Source organism: Denticeps clupeoides, chromosome 9, assembly GCF_900700375.1.
Source record: "Denticeps clupeoides chromosome 9, fDenClu1.1, whole genome shotgun sequence".
Classification (NCBI taxonomy): domain Eukaryota; kingdom Metazoa; phylum Chordata; class Actinopteri; order Clupeiformes; family Denticipitidae; genus Denticeps; species Denticeps clupeoides.
Genome location: NC_041715.1, coordinates 15,029,972 through 15,057,664, shown reverse-complemented (window position 1 = coordinate 15,057,664; position 27,693 = coordinate 15,029,972). Strand labels below are relative to the sequence as shown.

Genomic DNA, 27,693 nt, shown 5'->3' with positions numbered 1-27,693 from the left:
AATAAAGACTTACACAAATACAAACTCAAATACTCAGGCCACTTTTTTATTACTGATTGATATATAATAATGCATTTAGTTATATTGCCTTTTTCCTTACAAGATCTCAAAGGGCTACAGGTTTTAAAAAACATTAAAATAGAAAGATTAATTAAATATCTGCGGGGGTGAAAGGCTTTACTAAAAAGAAAAGGTTTGTGGAGCCCTCAAGATGTCAGGGAGGGAATTCCACCGGCGTGGGGCAGTAGCACTGAAATCCCGGTTCTGGGCCTGTGGAGGAGGTTTGAGGGCGAAGAGCAAAGGGGGCGTGTCATTGGTTGTGGGATCAGAAGGGCATGCACATGGATGTGAGTTAGAAGGGAAAACCTTAATCCTGGCGGCAACGAGAAGCCAGTGAAGTGATTGTCGTTATGATACACTGCAGCACACCAGACGGTGGCACCTCAGTGGCACCTTGGCAGATCGGGATTCGAACCGGCAACCTTCTGATTCTTAACCGCTAGGCCACCACTGCCCCTAGTGGGAGTGATTCTCATCACACACCTGTGCACGCTCATCGGTAACCTTGCTGCAGAGCTTTGCATGGAGTGGAGCTTCTACAGACTCTTGCTAGGGATCCCGGAGAGAAGTGCATTACAGTAGTCCAGCCTGGAGGAGGTGAAGGCATGGACCAGCTTCTCAGCGTCCGATAGGCAGAGAATGGAGCGTAGTTTGGAGATGAGTTGATGTGAGATTCAAAGGTGAGTTTTGCACCAAGATTGGTTGCAGGCAGATGGTGAGTTGACATGGTGATGATGAAGATGGGGTTGTGTCTGTGGCATTAAAGCTGTGTGCCATCATTACTAATACAAATCTTATTTATTATTGACTGCGAACCATTGCCAATACAGTAAAACACACAGATAGTGAGAATTAAGAATAAGACTGATGTACACAACAAAGTTTTTTTTTTTCCTGTCTTTATTGTAAATTTTCACAGTTCCACAGACAGTCGGGAAATGGGTGGTGGGTCAGACATAAAAGCTTCCTTTTTATTATCTGGAATGGGTTGGGTAGGGGGGTTGCATTTAGTCTCTAATGAAACAGTGCTTCCCTTTATCCGTGCATAGATTAAAAATACAACTAGCACCGTTTGCCTCGACACGTGTAACCATTCTAAAATCACACAGTGATTCCACTTTCCCGCTGTAAACATAACCTGTATTGTACCTGATCAGCAGAGCAGACTCAAGACAACTGATGGAATAAACACTACAGTCACATTTGATCATAAATCACATACACTATTTTATGTCTTTAGAAATAATTTTTTTTCCAGTGTATTAAAGCACAAAATAGCACCAACTAGATTATGCCATTGTAAGTTTCAGAAAAATAGAGCCCAGAATCTTATTTAACAATATAGCACTTAAAAACAAGGTCACGTGACAGGTTTAAGATTAATTCAACCTTAAAATAAGTTTTATTTTAAAAACGCTTTATGTCCTGCGATCAATAAAACATGCAAGCACTGGACAACTTTACGGGTCCAGTAAATTGGGGGGTTTTAATCAATTGTAATATGGTTTTTCTGAACAAAAGTGCAAGGAAAATAATATTCTGGACCAGACCCATTTCCTGTGACTGAGTTCATTTCTTTTCTGCAGCAACAGCAAATTTTGCTCACTATATTAACACTTGCTCCAGCACAATCAGAAGTATCTTTGGTCAATAACATGATTTACACAAATAGTGTAAAAAATAAATATACAGTGTGCTATATTTAAATATATACAAAACATTCCAGTCAATTAATACTCAAAAGAATGGGCCATTCAAATATCAGTAAGACATTTGAATTAAATAAAGCAGGACATTGGTAGAAAGTATTATTAGCAATGCAAAATGTTGAGCCTGAGGACCCAACATCTTTGGGTGACACCTTTTGAAAATCTGCTTTGTTGACTGTTCCAGTCAACCAGAAGAACATTAAACCTGGTCATAAAAACATGACTCTAGATCAGAATAAAAGCCGAAGACAGAGACAGGCTCTGTCAGCAGCAAATAAAGTAAAAAAGTGATGTTACGAGTAGCTCTCGTTGTCATTCCACACCGTCATCCACTGCTTCTTTTCAAACGGGTCGAGGTGGACATTTCCATCTTTGTACTCTCTGGCGTCTTTCTTTATCCGCACAGCGTGGTATTTTGGAACGCTGTCCTCGTATTTGGAGCGCTTGAAAAATCCACACTGATTTAAAAAAAAGAGCACAGAGTGAATATGGAGCATTTCAAATGACGACAGGCAAAATAAAGACTGCTTTAAATAAAGCCAAAGACATTTTTCGGAAAGTGCATGCCGGAGACAACAAAGAACGCATTCAAGGCAGACATGTCCACATGGTCGCTCTGGCTAAGCAGAGACCTGGAAACATACAGAAGAAGCCTTGAGTGGAACAGAAACGCTGAGGGCCACAGAAGATCACAATTAAAAAATAAAAAATTAAAAACGGGGCCAAGACTGCAAGGGCTACCATCACCTCCTGCCTCAGGGAGGGTCAGGCCTACTAGACCACGGCTGTGTTCGGAATGGTATTCTTGGGGGAAAGGCGGTGAGCCACTAGATGATGTGGGAGTGTTCGTCCACCAATCAGAATGCTTTAAAATTAAACCAGGGAGTAAGGAGGGGGTTTAAATCGTCACATTTTCACTTTTCTCTAATTTCTCTTCCAGTGTGTCACAAATGGTAGTGGGTTTCTGGTCATATTTTCAATGCATTACAATGCATTGACCATTCCAAACCGTAGCCAACTATGTAGCTAAACTACTGTTATACCATTATGCTCGATTCAGTTTACCGTGGATGCTAACAAGTAACGTTCACCTTTCTCTGATGCACTATACAAGTACACAAGTATACCATTCCAAACATAAAAATGATCTCATTTCAAGAAATTATGCAGACATAGCTAAGAGATGAGCAGCTCTTCGACCAAGAGTTCTCTACAACAAAAAGTTCTTTAAATGTTGTTTAAGACATCTCACAGACATCATTCTCAGCATTGTGTAAGCCAGCGAAACCTTTGCAAGGAAGCGTCTTCCTTAGAGCAAAAGGAAGTTAGTCAAGAGTTAAGCCAACACTCCATGCTGATTTAGAGCCTGGTAGACTTGTTACCCAGTGTTCAGCCACTAGGCATCAGTTGTGACTTTCTCTTTGTCAGAGGGCTGAGCATGGATCTCAGCCTTGTGATATGCCGCATCGTACTGGTCTTTTTGGGCTCTCTTGAAGAAACCACACTAAAAGGGAGCAAGGTAGTGAATCATAGCAAACAGCCTCTAATCTCCTGAACGTTCCAGAAACGTTGCTGAACGTCAGCTCCAATTTAGTTCATGCTTACCTTCCATAGCAAAATTACCAACAGTGCCAACATCAAAATGCCAGCCAGTATGGCCACAAGGATGATCCACCAGGGCACGCCAACGAATTGGGCTACCGTGTTCTCTGGAAACACAGTAAGCCTCACCTGGGAGTAAAGAAAATACATTTCTTACAAATGCACTGCAAACCTCACACCTCACATATTACTGTATTATTACTATTATTACTATTATCTCCTCCCTAATGAATTTTTGCTTATCTATTAGAGCACCTGATAAATCCTGTTATGTGGAACACTATGCAAACAGAATAAAGATTCAGTGCAGCTTGCACACACATAAACACAAGGACAATGAAATGCAGGGAACCAATGACCAGGACTGCTCATATTGTCTTACAGACAAAAGTCCCGGCTGGGTGCATGGCGCCGGGATGTCTAAGGAAAAAATGTCAAATCTTTGTCATCTTTGTCAACTGTCATCTTTTTATTTAGAATTTTATTAGCTGTTGCCTGTACGTTTTAGAGGGTAGATAATTTTCATATGATAATACATTTTGTTAATGAATCATCAATGCGACATTGGGTTAAACAAATCACATAAGTTAAAATAAGTTGTAATAAATTATATTACTAATCTTTCTGTAAGTCTGACTGAACAATAACGACAGTTTACCTGAGTATCTGCATTTTTCAGAACAATATTCTTTGCAGTAACGTCAAGGCTGAGTGATGCTTTGACAATTAGATCCAGATAGTTTAACAGGGCATAATCCTGTTTAAAAAAAAAACAAAAAAACGTATGAACAAAGAAATTAATAGTCACAATGAATTACAGTTCTCGCAGCGAACTGTGCACTTACTTCGAGAAAAGTGGCGTTCCAGAGGCGAGATCGCAGCAGGACGGTGGCACTACTGTCCAGGCCCTGCAGGGGGCACTTGATCTCCACACATTTCACTTCACCAGAGCAAGTCTTTCAACCAAAACAGACACAGTGCCCATCAAGAAGCCCGATTACATCCGCGTAAAACTAGCGGCATAAGCTGCAGCCAACTCACCAGTGTTTTGTGTTTCCTTTTTTCAGAGAACAGTGCCTTCAGACCTCCGTCCTCAGATTTCCTGTCCTGGGTCTCTCGCTTTTTCCTTAATAGCTTCGAGTCCTGAAAGCAATTTCTTTTATATCCTAAACATGTTTTTCACTTGTTTCTTTCCTGATGTTTTTTTTTTCCCTTTAAGTGAATAAAACTAGCATGCTGAATTTGTGAGTACCTCGATAAGCTTGAGAGGGTTGATTTCACTCTCAGGAGAACAAGCCATTTCCTCCAGGCCGCTGGTCTTAATGTTCACTAGATATAACATCCATTTCCCTACAGCGTTCTCCTTAGGCCACTGGATGTTAAGGAACGCTGTGCCAAAAGACTTTAATGGCTTTCCCAAATTTATTATCTGGAAACACAACCACGTGAAATGAAGTAAGAACAACTTGAAAAAACAAACGACTGGCTTGACCAGGTTTTATATAAAATATTTTAGCCAAAAGAATGATGTCATTTGACGATGATGATGATGCTTACCCTGAACTCATACTCAATAAAACTTCCAATTTCCTCCACAGATTTCATGGCGCTCTCTCCCTTTACAGCCCCACCGAAGTAGACCTGGGACGGCTTGGCCACCCTGTTAACATGATAAACAATTAGACAAGCTGGCCTGCATGCTAGCCGAGCTTCTGGGGTTCAGGTGGGGTTATATTTCTGCTCTGTACGCTACCATTCAAACGTTAAGATCCAAGTGGAAATGTTCAGACATTGTTCACGTAGTAAATGGACTGTCTGCATACATGTAGAATGAACCTTTAGCAGAAAGAGTTAGTCTTGAATTTCCATGGAATTCTCTGTTCAGGCAAGTCTGTCTCTTTAAAAGCTTTTTAGTAGAGATTAAAAATGTGTGGGATTTTTATTCAATTTCATGCTTTGTTTTTTTTTTGTCATGTGTTTGTTATTTTAAAATTCATGTTTAAAATGAACATTACCCTGAAACAGAGAGTAGCAGCTCAATCACAACCTTAGCTTTGGCCTTTATTCTGCCAAGTGTCTCCTGCTGACTGGTCCTGAAAGAAGAAAAATAATCAGTAATACTGATTAAAACTAAAAAAATGAGCCGTATTTAAAACCATGTTCCAGGTGAACGTAAGCCGCTGCTTACGTTTCAAGCAGAAGGTCGACTTCAATCTCGGTGGTGCTGAGAGAAATACCCGCTGTGCTCAGGATTATGTAGAATTTGACCTGCCAACATGGATTTGTTTATTTCAATGCACATTCATTCTTATTCTGCTCCAGATTTCGCTTACCTGGGCACTATTGTTACATTCATGTAATTCAACTAATTGTACTGTGAATTGTAGGTACTGCTACATCCCTATCATAACATAAAACAGCTATTATTATGCTATGTTTATGAAATTCTTGGTGATTTTTATCATACCTCAGCATCTCTCTTAAACGGGTTCCCCAGTTCACAGTCCGCCTGGGAACCATTTTGGTTTGCGACACAGATCACCTGTTTATCCTAAAACAGGAGTTGTTGGTTTACCGAGAGGTACATGCAGAGGTAAGTACTGACGGAAACTGCGCTGTTGAGCACAGACTGGTTCACCTGGGTTCTGTGAGAGCGGAAGGCAGAGTACGAGAGCGAGTCGGGGAACATCCCCACCAGTCTGGCTTCATGGGCATCGTCACCGTTCCTGTTGTTCACTTTCACTTCTATAGCAATGTCCTTCTGGTCACTGAGGGATATCACTGCCATGCCGTTCTCCCTGGAAAGGAATGTGTGTTAAATGCCTGTCCCTGTTTCCCCTGAATTGTCCCTATGTCTTTGTGACCTACTATCATTGAACAACCAGCTAAAAGGATTTTTAATCTCCAAATAAAATGTCTTTTAAAATATGAAAATCTGTAGATCAGAAGACACGAGGGACTCCTAACAAAGTGAAGGGAAGTGATTGTCACATGTGATACACAGCAGCACAGCACACGGTGCACACAGTGAAATTTGTCCTCTGCATTTATCCCATCACCCTGAGTGAGCAGTGGGCAGCCATGACAGGGGCCCAGGGAGTAGTGTGTGGGGACGGTGCTTTTGCTCAGTGGCACCTCAGTGGCACCCTGGCGGCAACCTTCTGATTACGGGGCTGCTTCCTTAACCACTAGGCCAACAAAGTGCCTTCCTTTGGCCCGGGGGAAAAGAATGCTATGAAATCAGTAGGTTTTAGAGATTTTCAGTGTCCATTCCCTGCATAAACATTAGATGTCAGTATAGTCCTGCATACAGTCCTAAAAATGCTGTCATTATTAAAAAGACTTTGGCAATACTAACAAAGGCAGGGGAGTGAAGATGTCCTGGTTGCTCTCCCGGTAGCAGAACTGGTACTGAAGCTGCAGATTACTCTGGCAGATGTTGTCGGTTCCACAGCCCTCCTTCAAGAAGTGAACCTTCAGGGGAGATCGCAGTAATGGTGCTGAGTAACGCTGTCCTTCTGTTTTCTCTATTTTATCCCATGTGAAATATACCATCCATTCAATCATGAAGACCCTCATGAGCATGATCAGACAAGCACTAAATTGCGGTGTACTGTGGGTCTCCAGACCCTGGAGTGCTGAATTCGCTTGATAATTGTTAATTTACCTCGGTGACGACTTTGCTTGAATCTGCTGAGTCCAGGATGGGCACCAGCTGAGGTAAGGAACTCTGCCTTTTGCCCCGCACTGTGCTCTGGATGGCCACCGACACCTCAACAGGGATTCCTCTCAGCTTATCCTTAATATTTTCCTACAAGGACAGTAGCAGTCACACACAAACACACACACTACTTATGTATGAGCCAACCATAGTGGGATTTTGTACCTGGAGCTTAAGCTTGGCCTTGACGCATGCTCTCTTGTTCTGTCCTCTTAGATCCAGGGTGCCGGTGGACTGGAAGTCTTGATCTGTAGGTTTCTTATCAAGGAACGTCACCCTGGAAGGCAGTCCCTGCTTCCGCCGTTCCGACTCGGCCTCAAACAAGAAAGCAATGGCTGCCAGGTGGATTAGAGATGGGAATGTAAGGATCAGGTGACATTAATATCTATATAATTCATAAATAATCAGTAATAATGAACTAATTTTGACTTTTGTTGTCCATATCCTGGTTAAAGGTCATCTAAAATGGCACTTGCACAAAACTTGCACGCCTTTTGATTGTTATCACTTTGTTAACTAATCTTATATAGATGCCAACTGTAAATGCAGATTTATTAATTTTATTTATGTAAAAACGCTTGTCTTTATAAGTCCACGGGGGTATGAAATATGCTTTATTAACACAAACAAGACAGATAATAATCTTAATAGTCCAATAATCTTACTGAGCTTCGGGCTGAAAGATGCAGGGTTGGCTTTGTAGGTAAAACAGGCTTCTACTGTCAAACTGTGAACCAAAAAAAAAGAATAAAATCAGCAACACATATTCTGAAATGACTGCAGGTAGTCTGGTCAAAATCAAATCGATGATCTCACCAAATGTTGTTGCCGCAGGTTTTCTTAGATAAGTCTATTTGCTTTGGATTAACTTTGACATCTTTCTTGATGCTAATTACTGGTCTCGCCCTGGAGAGACAGAACGTTCATTTTGTAGTTAGCATCAAATAGTGGTGCAATACTAATAATAGTTATTATCAGAATATATGCATACACACATACCTGTAGATGAACACTGCGTCTGAAAGAGACCCGACTGCAATATCTGGATAGGAATTGTGATCAAGGTCCATATTCCCAGCAAGGGAATATCCAAATAATTTTATATCATGTTGTTTCCCTTCCAGGCTCTTAAAAATAATAACGATAAGAAAAATTAATCCTGTTTCAGGATTCTACAAGAAAACATTTTTTTGCAAAAGCCTCTTCACGTCCAGAATAGTTTAGAGGCTGAGGTAAAGACCACATATAATGGTTTTTCTGCTGGACTAATGGACTGTTGCTCCCGAAGCCGTGGCTCTTACCTTACGAGAGACAGCACATTATATGGAAACACACTGACCTGTGCAGGCTTGGTGATGATTCCATTAGCAGAGCCGTGGTAAATGTACACCTTTCCCGCCCCGGCATCATCGTAGGGAGCCCCGACCGCTATGTCTGCCACGAGAAGACGTAGTGATACGGGATTACAGGCTGTCAAAAATACCCAAACGCCAAAGGAGCAAACATGCCCCACCTTCATACGAGTCCTGATTGATGTCCCCAACGTTTTCCACCGCCAGTCCGAACATGGAGTCCTTGGCTCCGTCGAGGCGGACGGGGGTGATGCTGTCCCACTTCCCGGCCTCATTGATGTAAATATACACGGCCCCCCCAACCTCGCCGTCCTTCAAGAAGAACTGCGGCGCTCCGACCACAATATCCTGCCAGCTGGAAGATGAATGAAACAACGGCAGTCAGAAAACCCACTTGAAATTATTCCCACTTGCAGTCTATTCTGTCCTTTTTACTCTGTTGTTGTAGCACCCCGGTCTTGGTTTCACTGTGCACACTATATGTAGGCTGCTTGACTTGTGCTGTCTAAGCCTCACACACCCATCTCTGTTGAGATCGACCACAGCGACGTCGTAGCCGAAGGAGGAGGCCAGGCCGGGCCCTTCTAGGATGTACTCGGGGGCGAGCAGGGTTGAGATAGCGCCCGCTTTCTTCAGCAAGACTACTGCTCCGCTGTGATTGGTTCTCGGGGCTCCAGAAACGATCGTCAGCTGACCTTTTTTGGTGATGTTGTGACCAGAATCAAGGGAGAAGCCTGCAAAAATTAAGATATGATACAGATGCAAGTAAATTTTAAAAAGTGCTGTATTATCTCCCCACAAACAATCTGCCACAGTCAATTGTGACCTTGCACTTTGGTTGGCTGAGAGCCATTTTAACCATTTTAATGGTTAAAGAGCCATTTTAATAGGCCCAGTGTCACATTATGTGAATATGAAATGTTCATGACAACTTATTGAGTAACACTGCTAAGCAACAATATTTTTTTTTGTCATTGTGGTATGTAAGTCAATTTATCTCCCAGTTATGGGGACTTTTATTGTGATTGCTGCGATTACACTGCACAGTGTCTGTCACATCCATTTACCACACTGACCCACTTACTAAACTAATCAGGGTTTTCCACAAACACACTTGTCACTAATGCGGTGACATATGGTTTATGTCATTAGACAGACTAAATTACAAACACATTTTGCTTCCCAAGTGTGCCTTTACAATAAAAATCCACACATAAAAGGAAGCATAAAAACCTACCCAAGTAACTGTTAGCAGGCACTGGTACAAGCACCGGATCCAAACTGTGCTCATCCCCGACTTCGTAGGGCCCATCGTCATACAAGCCCATTTCCAGCAAAGTGTTGTTCTTTTGTTCGACTCTCACAATGCCTACGCAGGTGGAGAGTGAAGGGCCAGATAAAAAAAGCACGTCAACAAAAAAAAAATGCAATTTAAAATCAGGCACAAGAAAAGAATATCAGTAATCAACACAAAACTGATTATTATAATAATAAAAACAATCTCTCAGCAGTAGGTGTCACTGTCGTTCCCCGAATCAAATGAAATAAAAAAAAAAAACACAATAAAAACACAATCCTATCCACCGCAGGACAAATACAGGACTCATAAACAGAACAGCAAACATCTAGCAACACAGAGACATATCATTCAGCTGCACAGTGACATTCAGGTGATCGTGACAGTGGCAATTTACAGGCACAATGCTACCTTTCCAGTTGTACGCTCCCGGAGCTCCAAACACCACATAATGGTAATCTTTAGTGAAAGTGGCAGCAAGGCCCTGCTGGCAGGATCCAAATCTCTCGTGGCCTCTCGCTCGGCCCTCACAGAACTTCCAGTTTCCCCCATCCTCATCTGACTGGAGATCGACGGTGAGGTCCTGACTCAGGACGTAACAGCGTCCGATGATGTCGCGAGACTCCTGAGGGGTGTTCCCAAATCGCCGCCTCTGGTACCGATGTGCACACGTCTGTCAAACATGACATGAATTTGACGGATCGCCTTCACACAATCAAGTCATCGTAACCTCTGGGACATTACACTCCATAGTATTCGATTTTTGATATACTATATGATATACAAAGACAGAGGCCTTGCGCTGTACTTGGATCTCCAAACTAGCTGAGATATCTAGCATTAACTACCACTGCCATTACACAATGTCAGGTCTTCAGCATTACTTTCTAATCCATACAGGTATTGCATTGTTTATATAACTCTCTACTGCCTTGGTTCTCAAACTGGTGGTACTCGTGCTCCCTTGTGTGGTGCATCAGGAGACTTTATTAATAAACACGGTTTATTAATATCCTCAGTGTAGCACTGTTAATATCCTCACTTGCTGCGTGTTTGCAGTATTGACACTGGATGACAGTTCATAATATATTTTATTCATATTAGGAATAAAATAACCTCCTCCCGTGTAAACTAGCTCAATTGGCCTATGATGCATGTTTTATAGGACAATATTCTGTACTGCGTTATTCTTCCCAGATCTATTGTCTCTGTTATCATTTTTGTTTGAACTCCGATCAATTGATTCCCTCGATTTAGACGTACCACAATCTTTCCTCCAGGGCCTTGACTTTGCACAGACACACCCATCCACTGGTTCTCCTTGTTCTCGAGTTTTGGATCAACTGTGTAAAGTGACCGTGTGTTAGAACCAACATACTATTTTGGAGGACAATGTCAAAGAGAAAAAAACTTACCCTCATTGTCAAAGTCAATGCGTGTGCAGTCATCATGCTGGGAGGTGAGCTCACAGCTATACAGACCTCCTGTGACATTGGCTCTCTGCTTGTTGAGGGCCTTGGCTCTAGGAGCCCCAATTAGCACCCTGAAATGATAAAGGACGATACATAAATTCACGTGGACGCATGTCGAGTGGCTTTCGTTGATTTTGTTATAATCTACATTCTATAGGCCTGTAGGCCAGTCAACCAATTGCCCTCTTTACCACAGTGGACCACACTTTATTTAAAATACCCCACCCCAGTAGACAGAATCAGACCAACCATGAAGGTGTAGAAGAGCCAATACAACCACTGCAACAATAAACTACAACAAGCACCGGCAAGCCGTTCCACATAAAAATTGACAGATGCAAGGCACATCATTTTCAACATTTTAATACACCTGCAACACAGAGTCCATCTTGAAGAATCTATTACCTTTATGACTGCTGTGCACACTACTAGCAACATCATAACCACATCATGTACATCATCATAACCACATCATTATGATGGCTCATAACCAGCTCCATGAAATGGATGTTAAATGAAAAGCAGTCAAAAACAGAGAGAAGTCAAAAGTATGAAATGCTGTCATCACAGTAAAACTGCTTTGATTATTTATTTTTTTACTACATAAATTTGCATGTATAATTTCATAGTTTTAAGTCAGAAAAAGAAAGACCCATAAATGAGACAGTGTTTGGAAAGTCAACATGAACTAGGGATTATTTGGTATTATCTGTTTCTATTTTATAAGAAATGTCAATATGAGTAAATAGCCTTATGACAGCCTCTCACTGAACTTCACACACACACACACACACACACACACACACACACACACACACACACTGATTACCTAAAACCACAAACCATTACTGCTCGCCCATGTGACATGTTCAGTGGAGTGGCATGTCTCCCAGACGACAGATGTCCGAGCGGCTCTGACGCCTTAATAATTTAAAGCAACAACATGCGGAATCAGAGCTGTCCGCCAGATGAGAAACAGTCGTGGGACCCGATGTCCCTCTTTGTTACCACCCAACCCCCCCCCATCCCTGGACCATTAAAACACTTCCCACACGCTGAATAAAAAAAGACTGCAGAGCATTGTCCTCTTCTGATCTCAGATATTCATTCAATTCACACTTGATTCATCAGAATGAAAGAAGCCTTTCTTATGTTACTAGTAGCTGCTTCAGCAGAGTGCTGAAGAGGACCTCTTTTGTGGACGGGGGACGGGGGCACAGAGGGCCGTCTCTGTGCTGTGACGCTGCTCCCGTCTGCAATGCACCCATTTCTCAGAGGACAATCAAAATGATAAAATCAAAAGGGCTTCCACGTAGTGCCATGCAGGGTCCACCGCTCCACTGGGCCTGTCTGTTCGCTTCTAACGGGCCCGTTCTCTGCACGTGAAATTACCGACAGTCAACGGAATGAACTTGTCTCGCTCGTGAGCGGACCGAGGCTCTCTCGCTGTTTTGACACACCGCTCTTCAGGAGCGCATGCCGCTATTGTGACGACTCCTCTCCTGTAACCACTTTGAAAAGGCTTTTATGAATGAAACGCACCGGGCACTTCAGTAACGAAAATCCAGCCCTGTTGGGCTAACAGTGGGAACAGGCAGCTTATTGTTGGACAGGAAAAAAAAATACTGGGTCACATTTTCCAGCCTGGCTAGTTAACACACCCAGCCCATGTTCCTTGTGCTCTGGGGGCAAAACACAACTCTCCTCTGAGCAAAAAAAATGCCCTGTTTTTCCCACGATTAACATAATGTGAAGTCATGCTGTGCTCGGTCCAAAACTGCACACTGAAATTGCAATCAGTCAATCAGTGGTGGGCCGGGTTGCCAGATATATAAATCAGTGGTGGGCCGGGTTGCCAGATATATAACAAAATACCTGACAAGAAAAAAACACAAAACACCAACACACACTACTGCCCAAGATCATTTTAGCAGCCTACATTATTAACCCAGTGCAGACGGAAGCAGTACATAGCCTATATAAATCTAATCATGGTGTTGCTCTTTGCAGCATCTTATGGGGCAGTGGTGGTCTAGTCGGGGCAGTGGTGGCCTAGCGGTTATATAACATCAAACATTGCAGCCAGTAAGAAAAAGTTATACAGTTAGCCCCAGCATATTCTTTTTCAGAACTTACAGACTGCTGCTTCAAAGGGACAAACTTTATAATCTCAAACCCATACCATTTCCCCCCCTATAGTACGCAAAACCACCCCGCTGAGCAGGAAGATGCCTAATCTATAAAAAAACTGGCCTGGACCAGTTTGAAACGTGCTCACATCACATTTTTAAAAAGAAATGGAGTGCATTCCCACTTGTCTGATGGTGATTCTTTTTCACGGTGGTTGCACAATTTAGCAAGTGGCTGTGAGGAAACTATGACATTTGCCTGCCATATCTGTAGAACACAAAAAAACAATCTTGGCTGATGCTGAACTTCCCTTTGCTGCTCAGATACAAAAAATATACATATAAATATGCATACAAAAGGGTAGCCTTAATTTAAACATTAACAGGATCGAGAGGAAAGCCTAATTTCAAGAACACTGAAATTTACATTTGTGGCATTTGCAGACGCCCGTATATGGAGCGACTTCCCACCAGTGAGGTAATCAGTTCTGGTTCAGTAGGACCCCAACTATGAATACAATCATTCTATCTACTCTGTTCAGACTAGAAGAAAGTTACAAGTTAGTCTATATATTCTCAAAAGAGGAAGGTCTTAAGCGGCCGTTTGAAAATACTCAGCGACTGTGCTGTTCTGACCTCGAGGGGAAGTTCATTTCACCACCTCGGGTCTAGACGAGTGTCTTCCAGGAGTTTGGGGGGTTGACACCAGTCGTGTTGCTGCATTCTGTATTAGTTGTAGAGATTGGATGGTATTCAGAGGTAGATTCTGTTAAATGAAGCATTCCCAATAGGCATTCCCAAACCCTTCCACCACAAAATCATAACTTCAATAAGGAAATAGAGAAAAAAAAGCCCACATTCATGTTTCAGGCATATGGTTACAATACTGACAGCAGCGGGAACAACCAAAGCACAGCTGTGGGATCTCAAGCTGGACCTGCTTTTCGGCTGCCGGGTGGTTCAGAGCGAAGGGGTTAAAAAGCGCGCAAAGTGTTTACCGACCGCCTGCCCCACCAACACAGCTGTGTACTCGCCGCCAGATGAGCCTCGGCAACCGTGGCGACGCTCGGTTCGTCCACAGTGGGAGCTTCATCGCCACAAGGTCCATTCCCACTGTGCTATTCCAACAAGGAACCATCTCACTTCAACAGATGGAAAAAATAAAGTGAAGTGATTGTCACATGTGATACACAGCAGCACAGCACACAGTGCACACAGTGAAATTTGTCCTCTGCATTTAACCCATCACCCTGAGTGAGCAGTGGGCAGCCAGTACAGCAGTAATCAGACCTTTCAAGCTGGTGCAAATTGGAAGAAACGCAATCTTTAACGATATTGGCGTAAATGATGTATTAGTGGGTGCTCGTTTAAATCATCCAGAATGAGGAAGTAGTGAGTGTGAGATCGGTCAATAGTCTCCCTCCTCCCATTATAAACTCATTAATTGTGTTCTGGGTGGCGGAAATAATAACACGGCAACACATTTCAAAGTGAAAGTGAAGTGATTGTCATTGTGAGACACTGCAGCGCAGCACACGGTGACACAGCGAAATGTGTCCTCTGCTTTTAACCATCACCCTTGGTGAGCAGTTGGCAGCCATGACAGGCGCCCGGGGAGCAGTGTGTGGGTACGGCGCTTTGCTCGGTGGCACCTCAGTGGTTCGGGGTTAGAACCGGCAACCTTCCATTTGCGTTCCCTTATCTGCTAGGCCACCATTACACTACACTTACACTAGCAAACAAGAGTGCTGGGCTCAGCACCTGCTCAAAACTTGTGACTTTACTTCAGATTTTACAAATCCTGAGCAAGTACATCTTCCAAAACCAAGGCAAAACCAACCAATAAATGCACCCAATGTTGCGCTTATTTCGACGTAAGTGTAAGTACAGTCTCGTGTAAGTCATGCATCAAGCACTAATTCTCATTTACTGTTTATAACAGGACTGCAACTGTCTTCTATCATATTACACATGCACAGATGGGCTTAAATGTTCTACCCGACGGCTGTCTTGTTTTGGGGGGTTTCACCAGAAGATTCAGGGTGACTTGAGAAGATTTTTTTGGTGATAATGCCCAAAGGTGGATCCCCACTGTGCGCTCCACAGGAAGCTATATGAATGGAAGGAAGGAAGGGCCTCAGAATAGGTAGCTCTGCCTGAAATCTGGGCTGTGCTATTGCCGCGGCCATCTGGGTCAAAGATTCTGTTACCCATTGACCAGCTAAACTTTCACAGAAAAGAAAAAAATCTGCTCCGTTCAGCTGGCAGGCAGTCGTGGGCGAAAAACAAATGCGAAAATATCTGTATAGTTGAGATAAAAGTCCAACTTTAGGAGGCGCTGGGCCCTGCGGTGAAGGTCGCCTGGTAACGTCCGAAACTCTTATCAGTTCATCTGGAGCGGAAGTGAGGCTTATAGTGTTCATCACACTTGCTGCTTCACACACTTTTTCGAGCTCCATTATGCATGCGCATACACACACACACATAAACACACACACACAAGGAAGCCGCCCCCCCGGGGGAATGACACAAGTGACAATAAATCACTTTTTATACTCTAATGAGCCTCTGCATTTCATCAGTGAGCGATGTATTTAACTTCACATTGAAGTAGACGCTTCGTCTGGCAGCGCAACCGTAATCCTGTAACTGCTGTGTAGTTAAACAATGATAATACTCATTTTAGAATATTGTGTCATGATTCGTAAAAACTGATCATTTTGATTCATCAAGCAAACCAAGCATGGCCAGAATTGCAAGTTTGCACAGATGTAATTAGATGTCTAACTTAAGGACTGAACAAAAAAATAACTAAAAGAAATGAAACGTAGTGAGCATGAGAGACTAAAATACGAAAAAACAGAATAAGGTTAACCGAACTGAGGTGAAGAGCCTGACCAACTATATCCGAAGGAAATCCTTAATTGACTCTTGTTTCGTACAAATCGTTTAAAAATGGTTATTAGTGGACGCGGGAAGCTGTCGCCGGGCGCAGTTTTGACGCAGTTGTGTGAGAAACAACAGTCACAGTGTTCACCCCAACAGTGCACACACACACACACACACACAACAAAATTCACACCAATTCACCACCGTTACTGTCAAAACACATATTAATGTGGTGTGTGTGTGTGTGTGGGGGGGGGGTATTCATGAAAATCACACACACACACACACACACACACATACACACACACACATTTCTCCTACATTACTTACATCACATAGAAAAACTTCCAAAAGGCACAACGTATCTATTCATCCACACCCAGGGTCTGAAACACCTCTATTCATCCACCAAAGCCTTCTGAATAATAATATTGATATTAATAATATTAATGATGATAATGATACAAACAGCCTTTCATGCCGCACTTACTATCACATCTATTTCACCACTGAGCCCAACCCGAAATTTACCACCAAAATAAATTATCTTTCATTATCAGCCAACTTTTTCGTGGCGGTGAATAAAGTCACCGCAGCAGGTGCGTCCCCTCCATGTCCCCCCCATGTCCCCTCCGTCCCACGTCGCCACCTACATTCTCCGCTCCGCGGGACTCAGCTGGCGGTGCATGGCGAGCGAGAAGCCGAACAGGCTGCCGGGCTCCCCGGCCTTGCGCACCACGTCGCCGGTCTCCAGGTTGAAGGCGGCCGCCAGCATCCAGTGGACCGCGCACGAAGCGAGCAGGAGCGTCCGCCCGGTCCCGCTGCAGCCCATCGCGGAGCCCGGAGGAATCGTGGAACCCGCAGAACCCGGTCCCGGCGGGGAAACGAGCGCGCAACGCCGCCGCAGGAGCGCTGATCAGAAGTTGGTTCGGGATAAAGCGCACAGGTTGGGGGTGGGCGGGGTCAGGCAGTGGCTTTGCCCCGCCCCCCTCAGGCTACGTCACGGTCCTCCCTCTGACCCCGCACCCTTCACGATGTCAGGTCGGTTCACCAGTTCACAGCAGGACAAAAACGCACCAACGACCATTACATTCACTGAAGACACAGAGACGTGCTGCTGCTTAAAGCAAGAATAAAAAACAGAGATTTAAGTTGTAACAATTACGAGAATAAAACGCCGGATTTTCACACATTTGAGAGAAAAAAATATTCAATATGTGGGTGCATCATCTGAATCATCCCTTATGGGTAACACACTCGCCTATGAACCAGAAGACCCAGGTTCAAACCCCACTTACTACCATTGTGTCCCTGAGCAAGACACTTAACCCTGAGTTGCTTGCATTTTACATTTACATTTACAGAATTTATCAGACGCCCTTATCCAGAGCGACTTACAATCAGTATTTACAGTCTTAGGGTTAAGTGTCTTCCTTAGGGACACAATGGTAGTAAGTGGGATTTGAACCCGGGTCTTCTGGTTCATAAGCGAGTGTGTTACCCACTAGGCTACTACTCCAGGGGGACTGTCCCTGTAACTACTGATTGTCAGTCGCTCTGGATAAGGACGTCTGATAAATGCTGTAAATGTAAATGTTATGTGTAAATTTCAAAGACAAAAAGTTGCACGAAGAAATTTGATTTTAAATTTTATTTCCGGTTTTATTCACAGTCCAAATCCACTCTTAAATGACCTGATCATGTCCCTGCCTCTCCTCGTCTGAGCCTCTTTCCCGCACTTTGACTCTGTCACAGTTTTAAATGTTCATCATGTTGGGATTTTGCTCTGAGCAGTGAAATTCAGCTGGGCGCCTGCTTGCAGATATGCAGCAAGTGAAATACGAATGAGCGAGTCCTGTGCAGACATCTGCATTGAGAACGGGAAGTGAAAGTGGTTGTTTTTTTGTCTTTGGGATACTCAGCAGAGCTGTGCACACGGTGAACATAACGAAATGTGATTGTTTGTTGTTAACCATCACCCTTAGTGAGCAGTGGGAGGTAGTAGCCTAGTGGTTAAAACACTCACCTATGAACCAGAAGACCCAGGTTCAAATCCCACTTACGACCCACTTGTGTCCAAGAGCAAGACACTTAACCCTAAGTTGCGCCAGGGGGACTGTCCCTCTAACTCCTGATTGTAAGTCATTCTGGATAAGGGACAAATGCTGTAAACGTAAATGTAAATCTCTCGGTTTGAGAAAGATATCCAGTGGACAGCCATGACAGGCGCCCGGCCAGCAGTGTGTGGGGACGGTGCTCTTCTCAGCGTCACCCTGGCGGTTTGGGATTTGAACCCTTTGGTTATGAGTCCTTACCTGCTAGGCCACCACTTATTCCCGACTCTCTTATTCATGGATGCCAGTTGTTTTGTGAAGGAACTCACAGGCACTCACAGTCGCGTGACTACCTTATTTGGGAGTTTGCACATCGTGTGACGGTCGCAGCAAGAGCCGGGGACCGTCCATCATCCTTCCTGTGAGGAAACAGTGCAGCTCCTTGGCATAACCTTACAATAGGATCGCCGTGTGCCAGTGTCTCCGAAAACACACCAGGAAGAAGCCAGGGAATGACTAACCACAGAGAACAAGCGAATGAGTCACCTCAGGAAGCAGCCAGGGCCATTTAACTCCGTATCGTCGGTGCGAATATCTCCGCTTGCCCACGCCATCGTCAACTGGACTAAAGGTCTCCGCAGTGAATGCCACGCTTGTTGTTAATCTGCCGACGCCCAAGTGTGGCACGGCCATCCTCTCAGCAGCACAAAGGGCCGACCGCAGTTCAGCCGGCATTGTACGTATTTTTTATCGACCGTCCTCTGCTTATGAAGAGGGCTTTTTGTTATTTGAAGATGAATTCTTCAAAGAGCAACAAGTTTCTGAGCTGAAACAGTGCAGCAAAGGCAGATGATGTTCATCTAAATACAAACGAGCTGAGACAACTACGGCTGAGGTCCTCCTTTGGAGACCGTTGTGAGTTTTACTGCCTCTTACACCTCAGCAGATGGTCTGGTCAATGGAGAGTTAACAGCCCGGCCCTGAATTAGACCACAGCCCCGGTTCCCTAAAGTGTTGTAGCACCACGATCGCCGCAGTTTAGGGAGAGTTTAAAGAAGTGGCGGGCTCTCTTATCTACCAATCATCTCAGATCTATGACACCTCAGGGAAATGGGGTTTTTGTGTTAGACAGCAAACGATACCTTATAAAGGCTGAGGACGCAGACGAAACATTTACAGGAACACAGATTATCAATATTTGGATGTTAAATTATATCATCATATCTTAGTAGCAGAGTTGCATTTGTAAGTGTGCAGGGCAATTTGGTTATGAAGCATGGCTTCGTATTCATTATTTGACGTTTTCCCTGGTCTTTACCAGTCTTTCCAACTACTTGTGGGACTGGAATTTCAAATTTAATATATATATGGACAACACATGCATCTTGTTATCCACAACGTAAATAATTCCAAATTAAATTACAAATCACATTTTTATACCATTACCACAGGCATATAAGTTCATTACCAAATGTAATTTTCCTCTTAAACAACAGCTAAATTAGGGATGAAAACAGCCAAAGAATGCATACTGTACACCGCCTACGAAGATTTGAGTCAGTCTAATCCTGTGAACAGGCTAATAAATAAACCGGATCTCAAATTCCTTTCATACCATGAACATGTGACACACACTCGCTCAAAAATGAAATAGTATTGACCCCAGTGACATCTGTGAGTGGAACGAGCTGGTAAATTACCATCTTGCCCCAAATATAAGACCACCCAATATACTATATGTACTATACTATTTTTAATCCATTGGAACAACAGTCAGACATGACCTTAGCCGCATATTGCATTAATAAATGCAACATAACTGTCATCCTAGAGTTTATTCTAGCAATAATAATGATCGAATGTTGAATACAGCAGTCGAAGTCATGTACCCATGCTGTGCAACAAGGGACTTGAACTTTTGACATCTGCTTTTTATAAAAGAGTATCTCCATCAGAAGATTAACCAGCACGAAAGTGAACAAGAAATCTCTGCAACCGCCAACAGTTTTCCTTGTTAATGGTTCACGCTCCTTGGGAGGTTTTGGTAACATGAGTAAACTGCGGAAGTCACCCGAATCTGCCCCAGACTTTCCCAGTCAATGACGCGAGGAAACCTGAGAGCGAGGCAGAATAAAGCCGGGCGCAGGTAGAAATCCACCTGCAGGTAGATTTTCTTTTTCCAAGCTTTGCTGCACCGCTTGACAATTGATTTGGCACAAAAAAAGGAATAAAAATGAAGTTCCTAGCACAATTTAACAAGTACAATGGCAGATATTCTTCATGCAGACTCTTTGTAGGAAGCTTTTTTAATACTGGCAACTCGTAAGTAAGTAACATGCTAGTTTATTTAGTATATATGTAATGTATGTATTATGTTCATTATTTTTAATTATTTTTGAGTCAAACAAATGTTTTTATGGCCTTTGATTTAACAGTTCTGCCTTCAAAAAATACTTCAAAAAGCTTCCAATTGAAGGCATAATCAACACTTGTACGATCAATGGCTGAGAATTATCACCAGCTATTGTGTTCTGCTAATAAGGCAAACAAGTTGGGCTGATCTGGATCTATTTCATTTTGACTGGAGAAACCTAATATGGATTGATTTTGCTGCCGTGCCCTTGGGTTACAAGATGGAGCTGAAGATATCCACGAGCCAGCAGAGCCACCGGCTATAAAGCCAGTCAGTGGGCCACAGTCTCCCAATGCAGACCACAGCTATTCATGCCGGATGACCGACAGATGTTCCCGGGAGCATTCGCAGCCGATAACCAACACCGCTCCATCTGTCCGCCTTCTTCTGTAGCATATCAGATGTTAACCAGCCTTATCTGTGCGTTGGAGATCTGCGGATGAGCTTGTTAACGTGGGTGGACCGACAACCGGACAGGTTGGAGGGTTTACTTTTAAGTTGAGCTTCTGAGTAATTTGAGACATGGGAAGGGCACCACCGTGGTTCTTCAGAGGTCGAGGCCTCTAAGGTGTCAACATGTTGGGTTTTCAGACCGACGAGAGGACGTTTGACTGCTTCCTCCCACCCACTCCGGTCAAAGAGCACAAAAGATGAAGAATGCAGATGAGCAGAAGGCAAAGAGCATTTTTCGGAATGTCCATGGACCATGTGAAGTAAGAACTATGCTGTGTTGCAGACGTGTTCGGGGCTCGTCCTGCAGGCGTGTACGAATGCGGTGTGTTAAATCACGCTGCGTCAGGCGGAGGAGCTCCCTCTGTTGTGACAGCGCATTCCCCTTTGTGCCGCCGGTCCCCGCTGTAAATCTGCTCGGCTCTTCTCTAACAAAGGCCTGCCTCCATTTACGGCTCTGGCGAAGGGGGGTGGGTGTGCTTCTGAATTAACAATGAGAGTGCTGGACCTCACAGACGGCGCTGCATTCTTCTTTCTGTCAGCCCCGGCTCATGGCGCTGGGGATTCTGGGACATTTCCCTCCGTTGCCTTTAGAAGTCCTGGAATGTGTTTCCTGAGATTAGGGTAAATGGTGTCTAATGTAGGACGAAGCTATCTGCTACAATGAAAACCCTGGAAACTTTTTAAAAAAGAAGATACTTTTATTTACTGCAGGAGAAATGCTTCGACTTGGTTCGAAATGCAGTGAAAACCGCTGTTAAAAATAATCTCGCAATGAGGTGGATCGCCCCCGCCAAAAACACGTAGACAAACAATGGGCTTACATCTCCGAGAACACGTGTCCCTCCTCTGTGCGGCCCTCGGCCCTCGAGATTTGCATTTAAAATGTGCCTAATGATTGGCAGCGTGCCTGCGGCTCCCGGCTCATCGCCGCATCTGGGCCCGACGGGCGAACGGCCGCTTTTCTGGCCCGCCGCCATGATTAGTGTGAAGAACAAGAGCCGCAAATCTCATTAGCACAGCTCCCCAGGTAATAACGTGCAGAAATGCGGCCGGGATTTGTCTTTTTTTAACGCCTTAGCATGAGAACTAAGAGCAACCGCGGGCACGCGCGCCCCCATGATGAATAGTTAAAGTCCAAACCCCCTTTTCCGGCATCCATACATACTTCTGGCAACCCTGAAGGGGAGTCGAACAAACATTAACTAATTATGCACTTTATAATTCGCCACAGTCCACTGCGGGTCAACTTGTTTGGCTAACCCGGTGGAATTTCGCTGAGGGGGCTTTGTGGTGCGGAGCTGGTTGCCAGGGCGATGAATGGCCCGGCTCAGGGCGCCCTTCTCCGCAGGAGATCAGCCGAGAGAATCCCTGCCCCGGCCAAATCACTGACACGTCTCAGCACCGGCCATTCAGCATTCACGCACGCCGCTACTGTATTTGCTCTCAGGTTCCGTGTAGGGGCACCCGGAGCACCCCCGAATCCTTAATAGATCTGTAGCCCCGCTAAAGCCCCACTGGTGGAGGGGGAGCGAACAGCGGAACCCTGCAGCTTCTTGAAGTTCTCAAAGCTCTTTTTTTGCACCGCTACACCCCCTATTCTTATGAGAGTGTTTGGGGCAGCGGGGCGCTGAGTCGGCCCTGTGGGGTTGCTCACAGTTGATTAGCGCTATAATGGGAGTAATATCCTCCACTTTCTCTTCCTCCTCGCTGAATAGATGGTTTCTGAAGTGCCGCGAACTCCGGCTATTTTAAGCTTTAACAATTTCTCCCGTAGAAAAAAAAAAGAAGCTGCCGTAATAAGACCACTGAGGTCAACACTTTCATACAATGACCAGGGACTAAAAAAAAAATGGTCCAAAACGGCTCCTTATAACATGAATCGGTCAGTTGTTTAAGACTTAATCAAATGAGAGTGAGTTTGGTTACTTTCGTAGAACAAAAGCTTCCTGTGTCACGTAGTTCACGTAGTTCAGCCGGCAGCGTCCAGGTCTTTCTCCATTTCACATGGGACTTGATCCCCTTTGAATATTTATCTTTTTTTTACCCCGTCGGCTCCTAATAAAAGTAGTGATTATTATCTCGGCAGAGCTCTCTGAATGAGATGTACGTGTACGGCAATTGTGCCCAACCCTGTCAGTATGCTGACGGACGTTGGAGTGTTCTGTTGAAAAAGACAAATCCCATAGAAATTCAAGCCACGTTCCATTGATTTCACGTATTGATCCATACATCTCCAAGCAACACTTTGTTGTTAAGAATCAGAGCTGTCTACTTTCCATGTATTGCACTTTCGGTTCCACATGCAGCATTTCTCAATTTCCGCAGCAGGCAGAGACGAAAACATCATTTCTCCTATTCGATTAATCATTTTATTTGCATCAAAGTGCCTTTATATTCATGACCTTGCCAGCACCTCGTCATGGCGCAATCTGATCCACTGATCTGCTATTTTCCTGCACACCCGCTTGGCAGCAGGTCGGTTCAGGCATAATGCTGAAGGAAGTGTTCAAAAAAATCTGACAAAGTGCCAGTAACTGGTCCATAGAGCGTGCGCCAGAGAACAGAAGCATGCAGGCCATGTCCAGGAGGTCCTCTGAACGTGATTGGCCCACAGAGGACAGGGCAAAGAAGACACTGGGAAGAGAAGTGTATTCCCCTACTGTTCACTCCCTACTGTTCCAATAAAACCTGCAATGCAACTGACTTGCGAACTGGTTCTGATCAATTGGACGACTTCCCAGCTGACCTTTATGTATCCCAAGGGACGTATATTGATTAAACATCAATAATTTCTTTACACGAGTGTGAAAGGAGTTATTCTGGGTCATCAAGATTCAAATATGTCGAGTGAAAGTAATCATTGGCCTCCTCATATTTTACTCTCTCTCGTGACAAAAACATAATTAAAGTTCATGTTCTGGGTGTCCAGAATAATTACACACCAACAAAAAGAGTACTTACTTCCTCTTCTTCAAGGTCACTATGATGGGGTTCTTTCTTGTGTTTTCTCAACGTATTACACTACCCTGTGGTGGTTATGGAGAACCAGAACCAGAAACAAAAATGCAAGAAACAGGTTTAGCATGAGAAAATGAAGTGTGTTTGATTTTTTTTTACACTCATGGCTTCTTTGTTCACTACTGAGATGCTGATTAACATGAGTGAATGATAAGAAGGTGTTTAGCATAAACCTTCAGCACTGTTGGAAAACCATCCCCGTCGTGGAACTTAAGGTGGTGGAGAGAAGCCGAGAGTGTGAAATGCTGCCATCACAGCAAAGGCTGACTTGGAGGGATGTTTTTGTTGGTTAATACATCACCACATGTGTGTTATTTCCTGTGTTACTTCAATTTTGTTGCATTCAATTTTTCCTCTGGCAGTATACAGCCTGAGGACTCCTCATCTTAAACTAGCAAACACGCTTATTGCTCAGTGCGGTACTCAGTGCCAGTTCAAAAACAGTGCCCACTGCGTCGTTATAATGCGGTATAAAGTGCCGCCCGTTAGCCCGTCCACGTACAGGCCGCTGCGCGTTTCTCCCCCTGCTCTGATGACTGCATGTGGGAACGCTGATGCAGAAAAACGACCTCCACTCTGCACCATGTCCAATGTTCCAGTCCAGTCAGGAATTGTCTGTATTTTCTTCAATTCATATTACAAAGTCATTTTTGCCAACTTTGGACAGTTTAATGTACAATTAATTCATGAACCATTTCATTGAATTGCAGAATGGCTTGTTTGTGAAAAAGGATTCATTACAATTTTGTCTTTTTCCACTACATTATTTCAATTTTTTTTATTTTTTCAATAAATCTTAGCGGCTTACTTAGCTGTAGTCATACTCTCGTTCTCTCTCTCTCTCTCTGTGTGTGTGTGTGTGTGTGTGTGTGTGTGCATGTTTGAGTGTGGGAACATATTATCACCGTGGCCTAGAACATTTTGGGCAACAAACCCAGTCAATCTTGTGGAACCTTGTGTTGTGTCTACAGACATGGCTGCAGAGCATAAATAATGTTAAATATTCTGAATGATTAGTAGTCGTATTTTAAAAGGATACACAGTTGTCAAATATGCCATGATAATAATAATTCTGAAATATGCCTACTTCTGTCATTTGGATTTAATATGAACTCGATATCATGCGCTTGTGTGCAATCTGCGTCATCAAATGTCCTTCAACCGGCTGTTTTGGTGCAGCACCCACCTCAAGACCAAGCAGCAAGGCTGAGAAGCCGAGGAAGGCGCGGCCCACTCGTCGGACCCCTGCTGCGTGTCTCCAGCCGCCATCTCCGTTTCGCCGAACGCTGAGCGGAGACCCTCGAGCAGGGAGGGGTCTGGATCCATCGAGCATCAGAGCGCCGTGCAGTGTTCTGCAGACTCACGTTCAGCTCCACCCAATTCATGAATGATCATAACGAACAAGTGACGTGTACGCTGCTGTGTGGCCTTCAGACGTGCCAGGGGGAGCGCGGCGTGTTTCCATTTCCTCCGCTCAAGACGGCGCGTAAACAAGAGGTGTGAGGAAATGGACAGCAAGAGCAAACTGTGAGCATCACACTGGCACGTGAAAGCCCACCTCCGCCAGTCTGTTTGCACATTTGCTCGTCACACTCGCACTCGGCCAGGGCCCTACTTTATATATCGCTTTACCTTCTTTTCCAAATACCGCTTTAAAAACAAGAAGAGAGCAGTGAAATGATGGGCCGTAATTTATAATCAGGCTCTTAATAGGCCGTGAAATCTGAGCAAACATGTAGATAATTACAAACATGCATTACATGTCAGATGTAGTCCGTACTGCGGTGCCAGCCGCGTTCGCAGACCCCTGGAGCTGAACAGGAGGTCAGGTACTCTTTAACTTTCCCTGTAAATGCTGCTATTGGCCAGGAACCACAGATTCTTTCCTGAACGAATGCCAAACTGCAGCGAACCTTAATGAGCTGTGACAGCCTGCCTCCCCCGACCCGGCCCGGCCCGGGAACCGAGCCCGAGAACAATGGGCTGATATGTCCCCCCACCGAAAAAATGAAAGAGGCAGAGCACAGAGGTCGGGTCTGTCCAGGAAATCAGGTTGAGACTTCTGTGACGGACAGGGAGACTGGGGAAACACCTGGACATTCAAATCAAATTGCTTTTATTGTCTCATCACATGACACCAATACATGGGTACAGTTAATATGAGTGAAATGAATCTGTGCAAAGCTTCTCACGCAGCAGTCATGTGACAAAAAAACTATAAACATAATATATAATATAATAAATTCAAAGGTAAGAATAAATGTTAAAAATTCGACTGCTTGAGAGAGTGAGGCTGCCAGCAAGTCATTATGCTTCATTAGCATTTGTCTGTGATGACAATGAAATTATTCTCAGCTCAAGTTTTGGAAACATAAACATTCTGAAGATTAACCCAACTATTTAGGCCACTGGAGAAGACTTCCAGCCATATACTGACCCCTGCTGGCCATACTAAGAAAATCTTGTACTTTATTTCTTTTTTGTTTTTGCTTTTTTTATCTGTGAGGTAATTTCCTTATTAAATATGAATTATATAATAAAGAAAATATAATTAGAATATATATATATTGTTTATAGGGGCAGTGTTGGCCTGGCGGGTAAGGAAGCGGACCTGTAATCGGACGGTTCGAATACCAAGCCACCAAGGTGCCACTGAGGTGTCACCGAGCAAAGCACCGTCCCCACACGCTGCTCCCCGGGCGCCTGTCATGGCTGCCCACTGCTCACTCAGGGTGATGGTTCAAAGAGTTGTGCTGTGCAACAAATTTTAAAATCCTTTTTTTCTTTATGCATGGCTCTTTCACATTTCAATAGTTACAAAACATTTGCAAAATATCCACATGCCCCTGTTTTTAATGATAATTATGGTATAATACTTTGAACATTCATATGTGTTACAGACTATACATGTGGCTTAATATGTCATTTAAACAATGTTCACACATTTTGTGTATTATTTAATATGCTCATTCACAGTCCTGAACCCCTCGTCCCGTTTCGGAGCCCATCCTGGGACACTGGGCGCAGGACACGGGTCCATCCAGAGAGGGGCGCCAGCCCACCACACACCATTCAGTCACACTCTCACCAATGCTCCTGGCTTTCATGCCTTTGGACAGCAGGAGGAGACCAGAGAACCTGGAGGAAACCTACAGCAACAAGAGGAGAGCATTTAAACTCCACAAACTTAAAGTTCAAGCAAGGATTCAGAATCACAACCTTGGAGGTGTGAGGCCAAGCAACTGGCCCATGACATAATATCACTGATATAAAATAATGTAATATTGTATATTCTAAATTGTGGAAATAGCTGAATAGTATTATGATTATTATGTATTTTCATACTGTAAGTATATGTAATTATGGTTGACATGAAAAATCTATAAACACACTTCTTTCCATGGAAGAGTGGAGATTGGTCCTGCTAATTAGATTATTTATATTCTCTTCATTAATTTATGGCATTTACCAGACGCCCTTATCCAGAGCGATTTACAATCAGTAGTGACAGGGACACCCCCCCC

General features: G+C 43.9%; 1 protein-coding gene and 1 long non-coding RNA gene across 3 annotated transcripts; one reads left to right on the top strand and one right to left on the bottom strand.

Moving 5' to 3' along the window:
• Positions 1-927: 927 nt before the first annotated feature.
• Positions 928-17,154, bottom strand: itga6a (integrin, alpha 6a). 2 transcript variants are annotated; one of them, XM_028991367.1, is made up of 26 exons: positions 16,885-17,154; positions 11,157-11,284; positions 11,005-11,084; positions 10,153-10,414; positions 9,682-9,813; positions 8,965-9,178; positions 8,606-8,799; positions 8,432-8,526; positions 8,092-8,219; positions 7,909-7,998; positions 7,758-7,819; positions 7,258-7,427; positions 7,039-7,182; positions 6,730-6,845; positions 6,010-6,169; positions 5,839-5,922; positions 5,560-5,639; positions 5,387-5,464; positions 4,929-5,031; positions 4,624-4,800; positions 4,413-4,514; positions 4,217-4,327; positions 4,030-4,128; positions 3,375-3,500; positions 3,152-3,273; positions 2,091-2,227 (listed from the first exon to the last, which is right to left on the bottom strand). In XM_028991367.1, the coding sequence occupies exons 1-25, from the start codon at positions 17,061-17,063 to the stop codon at positions 3,166-3,168; spliced, it is 3,222 nt and encodes a 1,073-aa protein (XP_028847200.1). In that variant the 5' UTR covers positions 17,064-17,154; the 3' UTR covers positions 2,091-2,227; positions 3,152-3,165. The 2 variants fall into 2 exon arrangements, with proteins under 2 accessions (XP_028847199.1, XP_028847200.1); XM_028991366.1 differs by lacking the exon at positions 3,152-3,273 and having other exon boundaries at positions 928-2,227.
• A 3,247-nt stretch (positions 17,155-20,401) lies between these two features.
• LOC114797099 (uncharacterized) lies at positions 20,402-24,765 on the top strand. The gene is made up of 3 exons (XR_003750805.1): positions 20,402-20,611; positions 20,721-21,175; positions 21,290-24,765. It is a non-coding gene; the product is annotated as an uncharacterized LOC114797099 (long non-coding RNA).
• The last annotated feature ends 2,928 nt before the right edge of the window (positions 24,766-27,693 follow it).

Bases quoted from the DNA above. Each gene is read 5' to 3' on its own strand.
- itga6a (XM_028991366.1), bottom strand. From the start codon at position 17,063: ATGGGCTGCAGCGGGACCGGGCGGACGCTCCTGCTCGCTTCGTGCGCG. The intron at 7,428-7,757 runs GTAAGATTATTG...TCCACCTGGCAG, and splicing joins ATCTTTCAGCCCGAAGCTCA to CCATTGCTTTCTTGTTTGAG. The intron at 6,170-6,729 runs GTTAGTATTGCC...ATTCCTTTCCAG, and splicing joins ATCTTCACTCCCCTGCCTTT to GGAGAACGGCATGGCAGTGA.